Below are 19,073 nucleotides of genomic sequence, written 5' to 3'. Positions count from 1 at the left end.
TCCATTCAGGGTTGGAAAGCAACGGTCGAACAGGATGAACTGGAAGGCTTTGAATTTTGGCTGCATAATTTAGAAGCAGCATTTTCCTTTCTAAGGTGAAGTGGAGGTTCGTGTGCCCCTATATACAGACTCTGAACAGGGGATGTTCTAAATGTGCCCCGAGCAGTACGAAGGGCACTTTGTTGGATGGTATTAAGTCTGATTAATGCACTTTTCCTAGCTGAATCATATACAATAGCACCATAGTCTAAATGAGACCTGATAATAGCAGTTCCCCATGTCATAGCAGAAATGGACTTAAGTATATTAAGTTTCTTTAGACAAACAGTTCAGAGGTATATGATATGTGAAACAAAGTTAAGTTTGGTGTCCAATATTAAGCCTAAGAAACGAAGATTACTGGTGAGAGGGATTAAATGGTTTTTTAATCTGAGTTCCAGTTCTGGGTGTAGTTTACGTTTTTTGCAGAAGTGAACTGCAATTGTTTTTTGTTCTGATAAACGATATCCATTTTGCAGTGCCCATGTCTCCAACTTATTTATGGAAAGTTGCAGCTGTCTTTCAGTGGTATGAATAGTTTGTGAATGGCAAGATATAGTAAGATCGTCAGCATACATATGTAGTTCTACAGTATTGGAGATGCTGTGTGTTATGGTGTCTAAGTGAAAAAAGGGTAGAGCTCAGTACTGATCCTTGTGGAAGATCTTCTTGAGCATAGGACTGAGAAAGTACAGATTGATAGCAGACCTAAAAGGTTCTGTGTTGAAGAAAATTTCTAATGAATTCTGGTAAGTGCCCTCGCAATCCTATGGAATGAAGTTCTCTCAATATGCCATACCTCCAAGTAGGGTCGAAAGCCTTTTCTATATCGAGACTTACCATTACAAGATGTTCATTTTTGATGTAAACATTACGGATGTTAGTCTCAGCTTTCACCATTAGATCCAAAGTGGGTCTGTTTCGTCGGAATCCAAACTGATTGTTGTTCATCAGTGCTTTAGTTTCAAGAACCCAGGTGTATCATTCTTTCTAGGATTTTACTTAGGTAGCTAGTTAGAGAGATAGGTCGGTAATTTTTGTAAGTGAGTGATTTTTTCCTGGTTGTTGTTGTTTGGTTTTTAGGAGCATTAGCAACTAAAGTCAAATTGCTCCGGGAATATACGGTGGTCGTTCCCTGACCTTTCTGCATCCTCCGTATTTGGTGGTGACAGGCTCGAACCCCGGTCTAATCAAGAAGCGTGTGCTACGCACTGCTGCTCCTTTCCACCTGGCTACGGAGGCACCCCTTTTCCTGATTTAGGAAAGGCTAAAATGATGGAGTGATGCCAGGTAGATGGATATGTACCCTCAAGAAAAATTCGATTATAGAACATTAATAGTAAATTCAAGGCCGTACTGTTTATATGTTTCAGCATTACATAATATATTCCATCAGGTCCAGCTGCACTGTTTGGTGATCTAATTAATGCTGTTTGCAGTTCAAATAGGTTATAGGCAATATATTGGGTAGTATGGAATTTTATTTTGTACCTTTCAGCCGAAGCTTTGATTTTAAGAAAGGAGTTGCCATATGCTGAAATGGCAGATGTTTGATATAAAGGCTCTGCAAGGGCGTTGGCTATTTCTTCAGAAGATATTTCCTGTCCATTTTTGATTAAGATGGGAGAAGGAAGAGGTGGATATTTCCCAATTGCCGAATCTTTTTCCAGATGAGACGCTGCTAGTATCCTTTGTAATAGTGGAGGCAAACTGTATCCATGATTCCTTTTTGGCTTTTCTTCTAATTTGTCTAGCTTTTGACTTGAGCCTTTTATAATGAATTAGGTTGCTGGCAGTTGGAAACTTCTGGAACAGGTTCCAAGCTTTATTTTTTTCCTTTTTGGAATTGGTACAAGCTTCATTCCACCAGTGTTTAAGGTTTTTGTGTTTACATGTGGAAGCTTGAGGTATTGCTTCAGAAGCTATGGTCAGTACTTGCATGGTAATATGCTCTGTGACATCAATGGGCTGTAGTCTGATCAAGTAAAAAAAAAAAAAAAAAAAGTAAAGTGCAGCCATTATCAACACACTGCAAGATGGAAGCCTCCTCAACAATTCATGCTGAGGGAAATGGACCATAATCTGCCACGCTGGTCCAGAGCGCATTTGCAAATCGACCGTATTCAGCAGTCAGGGGCTTGAACCCCTGTCTACTCAAAGAGCGTGTGCTACTGCACTGCCGCTCCTGACCACTCGGCTACGGAGGCCTTTTTGCGTGTGTTCTCTGGTCAATTTTCCTGTTTTGTTGAACGAAAAACACTACAGTTTCTGAGGAGAAAAACCTTGCTATCTACGCCTGATCAATTGGCTATCAAAAGAAAGGCAGGTTGAAAGCTTTCTCAATCTGCTTTGGAGAATTTCCATTTTAAGTTGGTTGAAGCATTTGGATTCTGCATATGATGGGGAAGTGATCACTACTGTGTATTTCGTTTAAACTGTCCATTCTATACTGGAATACAATATGGGGGAACAGAGAGTTAAATCAATTGCTGACATAGATCCAGTGGAAAGGTGAGTATAAGTATTTTCACCACTGTTCAGTAATGTTAGATTCAGTTGGTCTAGTATCGTCTTTATCAAGTGTCCTCTATTGTCCATGTGGTCTGATCCCCACAATGGATGATGCGCATTGAAGTCACCAAGGATACAAAAAGGTGGTGGTATTTGAGTTACGAGGTCTTCTAGTTCTTTGAACGTGCACATCTTGTTAGGTGGAAGGTACAGAGATACTAGAGTTAGAATTTGCCCAACTGATACACGTTCAGCAACAGCTTCTAAGTGGGTCTGAAGCAGAATGTTTCTAGAAGGTATTTTACAGTCAACTAGAATCACAACGCCACTACATGTGGATAATGAAGAGTTTCTATCTTTTCTGTAAAATGTAAAATTTTTGATTGATGGAGTTACTTGTGGAGTTAGATTAGTCTCTTGTATGCAAACGGCTACAGAACCATATCGGGAGATTAAATCATAATGTAATCGGTATTGCTGCGTAAACCTCTACAATTCCATTGTAGAATGTTCTGTATTATCTGGGTTTGAGGAGAGAAGGCAAGTCTGTCTGTTTCTTGTGAGTGGTTTGCTTTTGACGGTCATATTTTATTTCATCTTTTCTAGAAAAATTGTGACATCCGGAATCTGTACTCTCTTCTACATCATCAGTTTGATCAGGTGAAAATCCAGTCTCCATATCATCTTCTCCATGAAGATCAAGGACTGTTTCATTATGTGTAGCTATATTTTCAGAGTCCATTCTATTTGAGTTTGGCTTTTGCAATTCAGTGTCTTGTTGCCTTTATATGATTTATTGGACATTTTATCACATGAGATTTTATGTGGAACTGAGATAGGGGTATTACTTATTTCATCAACTAGAACAGGTTTTGTGGGTTGATGTGTTGATAGTATAGATCGTGCCCAATCCGCAATGGATGTATTGGCCAGAGTTGATACCTCAGTTTGGGTTGAAACAGTGTGGCACTTTAGTGTAGCGGAAGCGTACGTGCATATCGGGATTGTTGGCTTTATTTGCTTTCTTGCTTCTTGATATATGATCTTATACTTTTGTATTTGTTTTTCAATTTTCCAGAGGTCGCATGATTTTGAGTATGCTGGATGGTCACTCTTGCAATTTGGACATTCCGGAGCCTTTGCAGTACACACTCTGTTTGTGAATGATTTTTTGACCCACAGTTAGGACAAATAGTTTCACCTCTGCATGTTGTCTGGGAGTGACCAAACTTTTGGCACTTGAAACATCTTAAAGGGCCAGATACAGCAGTGCAGATAGCCTGCTTTAACTGAGGTGGGCAGATGTGGTGTACTAAAGGTCAATATAATATTACGTGTTGGGAGAAGCTGATCATCCTTCTGTACCCTAATTCATCTTGCTTGAGTTACTTTCTGTTCTAGTAATTCCATGACTATCTCCTCTTCGGTGACATTCAATAAATCCCATTCCCATATCACTCCTTTTGAGGAGTTCGGTGTGACTTTGATTGGGATTCTGCTTATAGAGGATATTTTTAATAATAATTCAGAATGCCATGTTTGCATGGTCTCAATTAAAAGATCTCCTGACTGGAGTCTTTTTTATCATTTTTGGTGTGCCTGCTGCATTCTCGAGACATCTCTGAATGACAAAGGGAGAGAGTTTGCTTACCACCCAAGTCAATAGTGAATGCATTATCAGAAAATGCTGGTGGTTCTGATTTGTTAGAGTCCTTTTTCATTCTTTTCAGAAGATTGAAGGCAGAATAGAAGATCATCTTCCATTCTGCAGGTCTCAGTATGTTGAGAGTGTTAGCTGTAGTGGTGGACATGAATTGCAGCCCTGTTGCTCCTTTTAGCCCTGGGACTGAGAGCTTTTCCTCCCGGATTTCCGGCCCCGCACGAGGAGATAGGAGCAGTGCCACCTAGTGACCAAGTGGCTGGAAAAGTCAGTTTTTTAGTGTTAAAATTAATAAATACACTAGAAAAAGAAAAGTGATTTTCCTTTCTGGGTTCTTACTCAAGGTCTGTTAAGTACAGAACCACTTACAAAGAACTGAGGATGAGAAAAGCACTGGAAAGAAAACAGAACTAAATCATTTAGAAAGATCTCTACATATCACATAAGAAAAATCACTTGGAAACTATCGCTTGGCACTTGGAGCCAAAGGAATTGTCTTAAGTGTTCCAACTTAAAACTATTCCTATTTATGTTCGAGCCTTAGTGTCATCTAAGTGATGAGGAATTCACTGTGGTGATTGTGTTCAGAAGACAGGGAGGAGCATGGGGGAGGTATTGAGAGGGGTATGCTCTTTATCAAAAGTGAACTGAAAGCAGTCAGACTGTTACCAGAATCTGATCAAGCTTATGTGGATGCAGATTCAATATGGTGTGAGTTGTCTGTGGAAAATGTAAAGTTGATAGGTCGAGTATCCTATTAGGCCTAATGATTGTGGGGAATATGTTAAAAATCTCTTTAGGCAATTTGAATGGGCAAGCAAGAGTGAATGCCTCAATATGAGTGACTTTAACAATCAATTTGAATCAATTACCCTTATCAATTGGAATTTGTAGTAAAGCATTACACCTACCTAGTGGAATCAGTATTCTGATGTGAAAACATCTATGGCAGCACTGGAGTTGTTTGTTCTTTGTTATTTGGTTTTTAGGAGCATTAGCAACTAAAGCCATATTGCTCGGCGACACTGGAGTAAAACTGATTGGTAACAAAATTTTCTTATGGAAATGATGCAATTGACATCACTTCCTCTTAGGTGGCTATTAGATTTTAAATGATGCAAATGACATCACTTCCAAATTGGCACTAATGATGATAATTCAGTCACTAATGTTGATTAGGTAGATAAGTTCATACTAAGATATGGAAATGACGTCACTTCGTAAATGACGCTAACTCAGTCACTAACGTTGATTCGGTAGAACAAGCAGTGGGTAGTAATATTATGCAAGAATAAAAGCTTTGAAGCCATTGAAGAAGTCTCTCATGTTGAAAAGGAAAGAGTTCAAAAACATAGAGAACGAAAAAAATGCAGACTTGAATAAAATCTGCTTCTCAAGACTTTGATCAACATCAACCTTCTAAGTTGTGTAAATAGGTTTCAATTAAACCTTTTAAAAATTTAAACGGTTTTGATTCAAGAATGCAACAAAAAAACAATGGCTTCAACAAACAACAATTACTTCTTGCAGTAGTTTTTGGTTATTATGTCACATTATTCTACAAATGGATTACACTAACTATTGAATTGTAAAAATACCAAATCTAATTTCAGTTAACAACCTATATGAGTATTTTGAAGATGGCTAAAACTCCAGCTGAGTGAAATCAAGAAAAGTATGCAAGAATAAAAGCTTCAAAGCCATCGAAGAAGACTCCCATGTCGACAAAAGAACGAATTCAAAAACTTAGAGAACGAAAAAAAAAAAAATGCAGAGTTGAATAAAATCTGCTTCTCAAGATTTTAATCAACATCAACCTTCTACATCACAAAATTATATTCAAGAACTTTCTGATGATTTTGATCCAGAAGATTTGAGTTCAAATGAATTCCTGAGGGTTTTCAATTGATTCCTGAACTGGCTAGACAGAGTATACTGCAACAACCAGCTTTGATTACATCATCCAAAAAGAAACAAAATCATATTTTTCTCAATTGCTTGTTGTAGATCCTCCACAGGTTTCAATGCTAGTCAAGCATGAAATCATTTACAAGAACATTGAACATGACCATAACTCCTACAAAGAATTTGAACAACAATTTCTGAAAAAATACATTTAGAGCTGTTTGTGATATCTGCGATCGATTATGGTATGAAAATGATATAAAAATATGCACTCCAGGAAGTTACCCATTACTTCTCATAGAATTTCCAACTGCAGATTTGTAAGAAGACTTTAAACGAAGACTTGTAATACTTGTCGAACATCTCTCAAAAATGATTCCATTCCAACATTTTCGAAGAGCAACGGTTTCGATTATTTAGTAACCGAGCAACTCATTTCTCCTTGTATACCATTTATGCAAATTAGAAGACTAAGACATGGTTTCGGCCAATATGGAATTTTGGGCCAAATTATAAATGTTCCTGTAAATGTTAATTTGATGGTCAATCATTTCCTTCGGAGAATAAATGACAATTATTGTATTAATGTTCGTATCAAATGGAAAAAATGCACAAATCGAGTTATTTAATGGGCTTGATTTGTAAACGAGATGTAAGGGTTTGGTTAAAGCATCTACTTACGACTCCTTTGTATCGTCTATACGATATCGAGATTTACAAAGCATTCTTCAATAAAAACATGGAACACAATAATGCTCCTACACGTGATGAAATGAATGAAGCCATACCTATTGAAGAAAGTTTAGTCGCTTAACAACAACAAACTCCTTTGTGGAGCAACGACAAATATTTACGAATAGCTCCTGTTGAAAGAAATTGTTCCAGAAAGTTTACTTTTTTGACGAACATGCCGAAGAATTGTCCTTTCCTAGCATTGATCAGTATCGAGAGTTTACAGATAATTTAAAAGTTACACCATTTATGATGGCATCGAGTGAATTTCGTTGTTCACATCGGCATGGAGTGACACCTTATCATTTTCTTTATATGGCCATGAAAATAATGAGACTAAGAACTTGAGATTCATTAAGAGTTGCTTTTGAATACATCGGAAAAGACGTATTTAAAAGCAACCTTTACTTATTGGCAAATCATACTTAATAACCACTAATATTGATGTGTCTGACGGTCTGGCTAATGGAGCTTTAGGAAAATTGGTATGTATTGAATATGATGAAGAAACTAATTCCATTAAACATCTTTGGTTGAAATTTCGAGGATCACCTGCTGTGGGTTGACTTGCTAGAAAAACTTGCTTGACCCATAGCTAACTGACAAAGGCTTGTCAGTTAGCTATGGGTCAAGAAATCGATTCAGAAAATGTACCGATTGCAAGAAGTACGAGGGTTTCGTTGAATAACAACAGAACAATCTCAGCTAAACAAAATCACTAATACCGACTTGTGCTATTACCATCCACCTCTGCTTAGAGCTCTGCAGAGCTCTAAGCAGAGGTGGATGGTAATAGCACAAGCCAGTAGCAGCATTTATGCCAATTTCATTTGGAACCTCAGGTTAGAGCTCTGCTCTAAGCAGAGGTTCCAAATGAAATTGGCATAAATTACTCAAATGGTGGCAAAATGTTGGAAGCTCTGAGAAGAACATCTAATTCTTTAAATTTAGACTAGAGACCCCATTTCAAAAACAAAATTAAAAAGACAGCCTCCAAAAAAAATAGATAACACAGCCAAGAAGTTCCTGGACTTTCCACACTGCAATCAGTAAATGCAGTGCCATTTGTGTCGAATTAAAAGTTTCAACCTTCACAAATCAAGTTTTTTGCCACTTTTGCCAATGCCTAGGAAAATCTACTTCTATCTGCCACCTCATACAATTTGTTTGAATTCAAGGAGAGAAGAGAAAGTTTAGCTGATGATGACTATGCAACAAGACGTTTAACTGTTCAGTTTCTGCAAGTTTATGAACAGCTTATGCATCAGAAACCCTGTAGACTGTTCATAAATTTGCAGACACTCTAAATATTTCACACAGAAGCTGTTGTGGAATTTTAAGTAATGATTTGAACATGCATTGGGATGCTTAACAGGTGGTGCTCAGATGCTTACGAATGATTAATGCAATGAGTGGATGGCAATTTGCAATGATAATAACATCACTTGTTCAGCTATTGTTCCTAGAGGTTACTAATGCAACTTAAGATGCTTTCCAGGCAACCCAGCCTGAAAACCAGTCCCAGAACTGCTACCAGCAAATGTCTAATTGTGATAAAAATGCATTGTTTCTAAGGGAGAGTACTTTGAAAGTGGTTGTGTAAAGGCTAAGTTGCGAGTCCAACAACTTTTTGACTATACCATATATGTTTTCTCTTTTTATTGTTGATTTTCTCCAGAAATTCTAACTTTTATCATGAGATAACTAACTTGAGGATTTCATTTATATAGAATATTTTTATTACTGTGCCCATTTGAGTCCTCTAACCCAGAGTTTCTCTACTTGTGGGGATTGCAGGAAGTTTAAGTGAGTTCAAAAAAAAGTTAATTGATTAAAAATATTTTTATATCTTAAAAAGATATATATATAAATATTTCTTTAGATATTAATCTTATATACTGTACTCATTAAAATGAGTACAATATACAAATACAATAATACGCTCAGTGATCACCGAATTATGACCACCTACCTAATACCTTGTTGGGACACTGTTCACACAAATAACAATTCACCTAGCCATGGACTCCACTAGAAGTCTGAAGATGTCCATAGGGACAGTATAAGGGTTAGCACAGCTACAATAGACAATAGCTGCATGTCCATATGCCTCATTTCCTGTTCCAAAACATCCCACAGGTGTCAGGCAAATTTGGGGGCCAATCAAGATGGGTAATATTTTCACTGTGTTCCTAGAACCATTTGTGCACAGTGTGGGCCCGATGACATGCCACATTGTCTTGGAAGGTCCTGTTTTTTTTTTTTCTGGGAAAAAATGCAAGATGGCAGGGGGCACTAATGTGTTTGCTCATGCTGATCTTAGAGTCATTTTTGAACCCAATTTGACATTTTTGATAGCAAGCTGCTAAGCAGCACCTTCTCTGTGTCACTGCTATTAGGAAGTACATGGGAGTACATCACAACAGTTGTCCACCCAGCAGTCCTGTATTGAGCAGAAATATGAGCATCAGCAGCCCCACAACACTCACACCATTGCATGCCCTGCCACAATCCCTAAAAAAAATCCCAAGGCTCCATAGCTCAATCTTTAAAAGAGATGCACTGCCACTGTAAATATGCTAATAGGACACATCTGAGCTCCTGATCTGTGGGATGGTATTCACTGGAGGATCCTACTCTGTACCCTTTGGGCAACTTCTTCCCTAGCCTCCAATAGAAAGTGGCTGCACATGGCTGACAGATTTCTCCCCAGCAAATTCTGAAGATCACACAGTCACTTAAAGTGGCTGTGAAATTTCTGTGCGTTTGCTACCAACAACAAGTATCACTGGAAAATCTTAGAACACATAGCTGTTCTTATGCTCTAACAGTAAGCGCTATAAATTCGGTCAAATTCTAAATATTGTAACCAAATGATCCCTGCAACTTTGATAATTCATTTAAAATAGCATTCACTGTTAAGGGTATGTTGAAGGGTTTATATTGTTTCAATTTTCATAACTAACTCTTTACTGTTAATCCTATTAACCCCTTGACATGGAGGATACTGGATATCTCGATTTCAGCTTCCTCCTTAACAGTTAATTCATCTATGTCAATCCCCTCAGCATTTTTTTGGCCATGGAGTGAACTTTGCCTTCATATACGTACTTTATTGTTAGTATATATATCTTCTTTAATTTAAATTACCATTTTACCTGAATCCAACAGAAGATATTATGTAGAGTATTATGTTGAACATAATCTGTCTTAATTTCTGTAATTAATTATTGACTTTATCTCTGTATATTTTATTTTACCCAATATAGATATTGCATTAATTTTTTATAGTTGTGTTTACCCTCCTAGCATTTGATTGCTGTCTATAGGGGTGGATGTAACTTTTCTTTACCTGATTAAATCAATATATAAATAAATAAATATTTCGGATATCTGTGATAAGCAAACCGTTATCTGAACTTAGAAAGCCAGAGAGGATGTTAAAATATACAAGAAGAAGTTATGTTGCTTTGTAAACTAGAAAGTAATAAATACACAAGAAATAGAATCCCTCTGCACCCACAGATCAAACAGCACAAATGAATATATAGAAAATAAAAAACAGTAGTTGTAAGCTTTGTTTTTTGATCCATATTCAGTTCACCAGAATCCAATGATTTCATAATGCCTTTCTGCAAAAGGCATTAGAAAATCATTGAACTCTGGTACCTTTTCCCATCTTTAAAGTTGTTAGATTTGAAAACATCAAAAATAATCTAATCAGTAACAGTTATATATAAATACATGTCAGTGTGTGGAGGAGACAGTGTTCATAACCAACAATGCAAGTTGGTGTGCAGAGGATGGTGTTTATAACCAATGTGTTATGGTTCCCTCGCTCCAGTGGCATGCAAAAGAACAAACCCTGCACCAGTGAAACGTTGGTCCATACACACCAGGGGTCTTAATTCTTGTCAACAAAACATGCCCATATTAAGTAACCACTGCCACCTGCCTGGATAGTGGGGACCACCATGCACAAAGGGTCCATGGACTAGTGTTGCTGGCACCCCAAGTGAAGGCATTCGTCAGAACGCTACACCAAGTATTTGGACTAATTCAACCAGCATACTCATTTCCAGTCACCTAGTATCCAACCAGCATGTTGTTGACACCAGAGCATTCACCGTTGATGATGATCAGCAATGAGGAGAGAGTGCCTCTTGGGTTGTCTGCTGGGAAATCCCATACAATCGAGTGTGTGGTGCATCATCATTTGGGATATTGTTCTTGCATTCCTCATACTGTACTGCGATTTCAACTATCACACTGGTACAACTGCCACATTGTACAGGCTCAACCTCCATTGATCCTGTACAATGTGCTGCACCCTTCCCTTAGCACGAACATCCACCTTGCGTAATCCTTTACAGTTCTGTCAGTGGGAAGCAGTTTGATCTGTTCGACATCATTCTTTGTACACCTTCACCACAGTTGACCATGAGCAACTGACAAGACATGTTGTTTCCATAACTGCTACTTTTGAAACTGTAATATTTTTACTACATCCCATAACTGCTACTTTATCATTTTGACTTGCACTACCAGATGCAAATTACCACTGCTCTAGTATATGAAGCTGTTCAGCTTTTTGTACTGTGAGCTATGCAGCATAGCCATTACATATAATGTACTCATTAAAATTAGTACAATATATAAAACATAAAAATTTGCTTATTTTTTATTTTGTATGTATGAATATATTATTTATCGATGGGATTATGAAATATTTTAATGAAGTTCAGTTGAAATCATGTTATTATAAATATTGTAAACACTGAACTATTCTCTAAGTGTCCATTATACTATGTGGTAAATCTTTTCACTGATATATCACTAATGAAATTCAAAAATAAATATTGGAAAAAAAAAAAAAAAATACAATATGGTTCCCCAATTTGAGAGTTACTGGATTAACAAATAATAAAATACTTACGATCACTTTTCTGTTTAGTTGATTTTAAAGCCTGCAAAATCCATTTTCAGTATAAATATCAGTTTTCAGATAAATACAAAATTTAATGAAAAATGAAATTAGGAAAATCTTATAGTGTGAGAGAGAGATCTGCCAAAAGAAGTGTAGAGATTTAATGGGTTTATATATTTTTAAATACAGGCAACCCCCGTATAACACGGTTTCGCTCTAACACACTGATAAATTGCGACAATCCCCACACAACAGTACTTCTACAACAAAGTTTCTCTCTGACACGGTTTGAGAATTGCTGGAAATCTCGCATAAGAAGGTATTTTTGAGCTTTTGTGATGGGAAAACCCTGCTATTCTGTTAGATGTCATTTTCAATGTTTCCATTCCTTTATGTGAATCTCTGCTGCTGACTCGCTAGTTATTATCGCCTTCGTGATATTTTTCTAAAGCACATTTCTGGAGGTCACTACCATAAAACAATAAAAACAATTTGCAGTTTCCGGTTTATTGGTCTTTTTTTGTTAGTGCAATCAATTATAATCAGGTAGTAAACTCGATCTTCTTGCATTTGCTATAGTACTGACAGCTGGAATTGTGTGGGTTTTCATGTTATTATGATGAAATGTGTTTCCCTTCCCATGAAATATTCAATCATATAAAAAACATAAATAAATTTTCAGAAACTCCTTACACCATATCGTGTTTGTTGCAACTTGTGCGTGCTGTGTTCTTTGTTATTAACTGATTATCATTTTTACTGTTTTAAATTTTAAAAAAATTTCAAAGCAGTAAATTTAAAAAAAAAAAGTCAGTGAACAAAAATATCAATTTGTATGTACATATTAATTACAGTACATATTAATTAAGCTATGTATGTAAGCTTAAATTTATTTTTATTTTGCTAAACTGAAAAATATTCTTCCGATGTTCATGTATCATTTAAAGCGGAGAGGGGGGGTTCCACTGTATTTTGTTGGGAGATCCCTGGGTCAGGTTTTGTGCTATTGAACCTGTGCTTGTTTGAGACCATAAAAAATAATTGACTTCGAAGGGCGGGGCGCAGTTCATGACTTTTAAAGGGAGCACAAGGTACACGAAATCTAGATGCTGCAGAAGAGATTGTGCTTAGCAGCGATGAAGAGGAAGAAAATTAAATGAATGTACAATATCTGATATATAATGTATCCCAGTTTGTAAGGTAAGACGTTTGTTCAGTTATTACTATTTAAATTACTACTATTATAAAAATAAAGTTAAAATAATAAGTTATTACTACTGTAAAAATTAAGTTTCCAATAGTTGTAAAAAAAAAAAGCCATATTTTTGTTAGCTTTTGGAACATAACTCCCCTTTTTTACTGGTTCTTAGTCCCGTATAACACAGTTTCGCATTACACGAGATTTTGTAGGAACCAAACTACCGTGTTATACAAGAGTTACCTGTAATTAGAATTATGATGAGCAGTCCAATGAGTTTCACTCCCAATTCATCACTGTAGCATAAAGTGGAGCAAATCTGATGTTAATGCTTCCCTTTCTGAACATACTACCCAGGACTGAGTTTCAAGGTTTCAGAAAGACAGAAGAGTTAGTGATTAACCATATACAGGATAGATAACATTCTGGAAGAACACAAGAAAACACTGAGTAGCACTAGTGTTTTGATTCCACAGAAATCAACCAAGACACATTTTACATGGCACTTCTAATACCTCTTTTAAGTGCCTTCTGAGAACATATCCATAATAGTTGAAAGCATTTCATTTATGATCTGTATGCTCTATTACAATAGCACATCATTCTTCATAGCCCTTTTAGCAATTTAAAACTGTATTAAACGTCTCTTGGTTGATTTCTGAACACTTCTTGAAACACAAGCTCTGGGGGAATGGCCTGCCTGATTCTAGTTTAACACTTGGCATTCTGTACTTCTAAAATCTTTAAAAAAAAACACCTCCAAATGATATACCAAAATTAACACCAAGCTCATTATGATAAACCCTCTGAGCTGCAATGAAAGAACATTTGGTTTTGAAGTAAAGATGAAAAACTGTTGGATTGCTCACCTTTCATTTTCTTCACCAAAATAGTGAAGAAAATGAAGCATCTTACATAGTTATTTTGGAAAATAACTATGCAAGATGCTTATACTTCTTTTAGTAGACCCACATGCATATATTTTTTTAGGAAAAACTCTCAAATACAAAAAGTATTAGAATCTGTAGTATTTAGTACTGTGTGTGTGTGTGGGTTGAAGGCTGAGAAGATGAAAGAAGATACTTGTTGACATTAGACTGGAATTTCTGTAAATTGTAATTTTCAGGAAATACACGTGAAGGGAAATTGTTCCAGAAAACAAAAGTGGAAAGAATAAATGAGGAAGAAGAAAAGTTGTTTCTGTGAATTAGAGAGGAAAAAGATGCTGGCTGGTTGTGGCACATGTTCAGGTTGGTTGGAAGAGAGAGTGGGAATACAGAAGCCCATTCAGAAGAACAGTGCCAATGGATGCATCTACAGAAAAGTGCAGCAGAAAGAATCTCTTTGAGACAGAGAGTGGAGAGAATTTGTAAGAGATAGGACAAAAATTAACTTGACTGTCCTCTTTTGAATGGAGTCTAAAAGCCTGAGAGAGATTATAGGGGGAAGGCACCAGATGCAGAACAATATTTCATAGTAGGGCAGATTTGAGATTTGTGCAGAATGATTCACTGTTTGTAAGAAAACTAATGCTGAAAACAAAAACATAATTTTAGATATACAGAAAGCAATTTTTGTGATGTGCTCATGGAGAGAGAGAGAGAGAGAGAGAGAGAGAGAGAGAGAGAGAGAGAGAGAGAGAGAGAGAGAGAGAGAGAGAGAGAGAGAGAGATTAGAAGTCAGGGTAATCCCTAACAGAGGTGTGTTGTTGTCTAGAAATCTGAGCATCACCGACGATAAGTACAGGAGCACAAGCATCCTTTTTGCAAGATATAAGAGAGGACTCAGTTTTAGAAAGATTGAAATTAACTAAGTTAACTTTACTCCATTGGAGAATTACCTAGAGCTCAGAATTTAACGAATTCATAATGGATATTTGAAGCTGTTTGTGCAGGACAAGGTTTCTTAAACTTGAAAGTGGAATGCACTGTACTATCATCAGATAAACTATGGATAGGATTTCCAGTCAATAGAAGATCACAAATATACAAGAAGAAAAGAGTGGAAAAAAGAACTGAACCTTGGGGAAGACAAGGGTTAGTGGAGAAGTTGGAAGACAGAAAGCCATCTATCATCACCTGCAGTGAGCAGTCAAAGAGAAAACTGGATACTCCATTACTGAAAACAAGCCGCAATTCATAATATGAAAGTTTATTTAGAAGACCTTTATGCCAAACATAATCAATAGCCTATGAAATGTCAAGAGTAGCTGCTTGAACTTCACTAAACTTTTCCACTGAATTTGTCAACAGATGGGTGTGTATATATAGCTAGTATATCACCAGTGGATCGACAATGACAGAATCCATATGGGCAATCACTGATCAGAGGGAAGGTTCCCACAGATCACATGGATGAAAGGTTACAATTTGGACAGTTTAATTGTTGGTAGTAGATGCATTTTTCCATTACTTTACAAAGAGTAAGTGCAATGGGATGATAACTGAATGGGAGGGATTTGTTACCCTTTTTAGGAACTGGCTGAATATGAGCAAATTTTTTAGAAAAAGGAAAAACACCAGTGGAATAAGAAAATGTAAAATGAAGCTCAGAAGCACAGGTTTTGAGAATAAATGGGGAAATACCAACTTCCTTGGCATCAAGATTTTTTCAAAATTCTTTCATCCTTTTGATGGAAGACCACGGGAAGCATTGAAGAGCAATATACTGGGAATGGTAGAAAGTGGTTTACCATGATTTTCAATACAAGATGCTTATACTTCTTTATAAGTTAAAAGAAAAGTAAGATTCAAAAAAGTCAGCTTTATCTTGAGCAGAGGTGGCAATAGAACCATCAGATTTTAACAGAGCTGGGAGTACTGATGGGCAAAAGTTGTAACAAGCTTTGGTAAGAGAGCACAATGATCGACTACCGTTTGAACAAGAAGTAAGTTTTCTACCTTTAGCCTGAGCAAGCTCAATGCTGATGGCATTCTTCCTCTTGCTCAGACTGCACACGAGGGGCATAAATTCAAACTGAGAAAGACTGGTTGCAGGATCAATAGATGTGTTGACTTTGCCTTCAGCCGGCAGGTGGATGATTATTGAAACAAGTTTGATCTGTTGTTGTGAAAGTGGGTAGTTTAAATAAATTCAAGGAAGAACAAGACAAATTATTAGAGGGAATGGACAGATGATGTGGGCGGGGTTTTTTTTTTTTTTTTTTTCTGATGCTTTATAAGCTTGCTCTCTTGCATCATCCTACTGCTAATAATAAATAAAATATAGCCTGGACTGATTAATAACTGTTTTACAATTGTTGCAAGCTTTGGTGAATGCAGAAAATGAATGAGATTTGCATGCAAACAAATTACAATATGCAACATTCTCATCTTGAACAGCCTTAGCACATTTATTGGAAAACCAAGGTTTAGATAAAGGATGAGATTTTAAGGAAGACTTTCAAAACAGTAATCCAACAAAGGAAAAGAGAAGAATAGGAATCTCGCAGGTCATCCCATTTTGCATTATTGTAATAACAAACAAAATGAGGCTGAGAATGGCCATAAGAGAAAGGCTCCATTGTAGAAAAGGCCACCACTAAGTTGTGATCTGAGGACCATGTACATGGAAGGGTTTTTTGTGAGAAAAAGATCAAGGGTATTATTTTGTGGTTAGAATTGTATCTAACCACAAAATTGTATGCAGTCATTAGTAATTGCAAAAGCCTCAGGATTTCAAACAGCTGGGTCCATGTAACAAACAAAGAAGCCAGCTGAAGTTTGAACATTAAAATCACCAATGCAAATTACCTCACTGTTAGGAAAGTTGGACTGGAGAAAGTCAAGTTTCAAAGAGGAAGTCAAAGAGTTCCAAGTGATTAGTGGAGTTGGGAGAATGACAGAGGTGACAAATGAATTTGACAGAATGTAGAAGATAAATTTTAAGCCAGAGAAGATCGAAAGGAGGAGATTTCAAATTATTAAGTCTCTGAGAGGGACCTGGAGTGGATATATGCACTAGTACCACCTTTGAAGTGAAAGGAATCTTACAGCAAATAATTAGGACAACTGATACGAGCAGTGGTTGAATCAACTGATAATTGAGATTCTGTCAGAAAAAAGTAAGTATGGCTTGGCAAGTGGAAATGGACATCGAGATTGGAAATGAGACCACATATATTTGTGAAATGAACAAGGTGGTATTTGGGAGGTTTAAGTCTTTTCGCAGATAAGTTTGTGCTTTATTTATTTTATTTTATTTATTTTTTTTTTTGGAACGAGGATATTGACGTGTGCGAGATAATTTTACAGCTCTATCAAACGGATAAGTTTTGTTAAATTTTTTCTGTTCTATTGACTTATTTGGCATATTAATTTATTTTTTAGAAGTAGCTTTATAGTCCTAATCATGCTACTTAGTTAATTTTGAATTTAGATACAGATTTTGTGGGTTACTAGTATCCATAAAACCTTGTACCATTTGAAACTTGCCGCCATTGTTGTGATATATTAGATTGATACAGAATAGCGTAACATATACCTCAAACTCGACAGCATAAGGTACAATGTAAAACTAGATAGCGTAATACATAGCACTGTATTAGGAATCTGTTAGCTTAGTATATTATTGTCAATTTTAATTTATAAATCTTATTAATTTTCACTGTTAATTAAATTGTATTTAAAAGGAAATTACACGCCAGACTAGAGCAGCAAAGCAACATGCACAAAGTAGTGGGAGTGCTGTGGCTTGGGGGAAAACCAAAGAGGATGATTCTCCAGCACATCAGCCTAAAAAATTATGCAAAATGTGAAATTTTTGCAGACCTTTCTGGAACAGGACATGATCTAGCCAAGGAGGATTTCAAGAAATTAGCCACCAACTCAGCTGATGGTCGTGTATGAGGGTTTGAGGTGTAGAGTAGATACCCTAAAAGGAATTAAACTGAGGGGCCCATCAAGCTCTCGGCTGCCCAACTCAACGCCAGAGCTCACTCTTGTGCATCAGGCAACACAGCTGCAATCTCCAGGGCAAAATGCACTGGTCCCACAGGAGCTAGTAATTGTCGGTGACTCAATTGTCAGGGAAATGGGAAATATACTGGACAAAAAGGATAGGTGGACTGGGACCAGGATATGCATGCCAGGGGAAAAATTTGATGACATTGTAGAGCAGATATCATCTTTTAAGGGCACAAAAGATGATATTGTTGTACACATTGGCACTTATGACATTAAGGAAGACTTTCAAAACAGTAATCCAACAAAGGAAGAATAGAAATCTTCTCTTCTTCTCTTTGTTAGAGAAGTTAGCTGTGTTAGAGTAGGAGATCTGCAGACTTACTTAACAGGTACAATGCTGAAAAGTCGTGAGTTAGGGTTACATTTGAGTGTGTCTGCAATTCTGCCCAGACATGACAGGAGAAAGTATGTGATAACAGCCTTGTCATTGGCACTAATTAACTCATTGTGATTGGCTCAGTACTTAACAGGTACAGGTCAATGCTGAAAAAAGTTACGAGTTAGGGTTAAATTTGGATGTGTCTGCAATTCTGCCCAGACATGACAGGAGACAGTATGTGATGAGAGCCTTGTCAATCAATTGGTGCCAGGAGATACTGTGCAAGACTCATGGGGTAGAATTTTTCTCAGCCTGGTCTATGCTTGTTAACAGGAGAAATTGCTTCTACAGGGATGGAATACACTTAAATAGAAAGGATGCTATCGCAGCAATGTTAGGTGGGTCAAAAAACTGCTATCTTGGTAGAGATTCACAGACTAATAGATTAACAGTAGCCACAGGCAGAGGTGCAAGTTATTCTTGCACTGCTGCTATTGGAATGAGCAGCAGCCCGGAAAGCAATTTGCTGGGGATTTCAGGAACTGCTGGGATTTATCATTAAACAAGTAAATACAAGGGCTGTGTTAGAGTAACTAAGAATAAGAACAGGTGCATGTATGCTTACATGTACACCAATGCTAGGAGTATAGTAAATAAATCTGATGAATTTGAAGTGCCAGTCAAGACATAAAAGGTGGATATTGTTCGGATATCACAGATATAAGGATTGGAATTTGGGGGGTACAATGCATACAGAAAGGATAGGAAGGAAGGAGGGGTTATGCTGTTAGTTAAGAAATACATAAAATCTAAGGCAA

At 36.9% G+C, this 19,073-nt stretch overlaps 1 protein-coding gene across 3 annotated transcripts in view; it reads right to left on the bottom strand.

The window, feature by feature from the left end:
- The window catches only part of Brms1 (breast cancer metastasis-suppressor 1-like protein), a 279,251-nt gene that overhangs the window by 99,762 nt on the left and 160,416 nt on the right, over window positions 1-19,073 (bottom strand). For 2 of the 3 annotated variants that reach the window (XM_090375460.1, XM_090375461.1), the window contains exon 8: window positions 11,784-11,814. The exons of the other annotated variant lie outside the window; for it this stretch is intronic. In XM_090375460.1, coding sequence (XP_090231586.1) covers window positions 11,784-11,814 — 31 coding nt within the window. The remainder of the gene's footprint in view (window positions 1-11,783; window positions 11,815-19,073) is intronic. 3 annotated transcript variants of the gene reach the window in all.

Source organism: Mastigoproctus giganteus, chromosome 6 (genome assembly GCF_048544385.1).
Source record: "Mastigoproctus giganteus isolate SK-2022 chromosome 6, ASM4854438v1, whole genome shotgun sequence".
NCBI classification, from domain to species: domain Eukaryota; kingdom Metazoa; phylum Arthropoda; class Arachnida; order Uropygi; family Thelyphonidae; genus Mastigoproctus; species Mastigoproctus giganteus.
The sequence above is the reverse complement of the archived record's forward strand: the minus strand, read 5'-3'. Positions and strand labels throughout refer to the sequence as shown.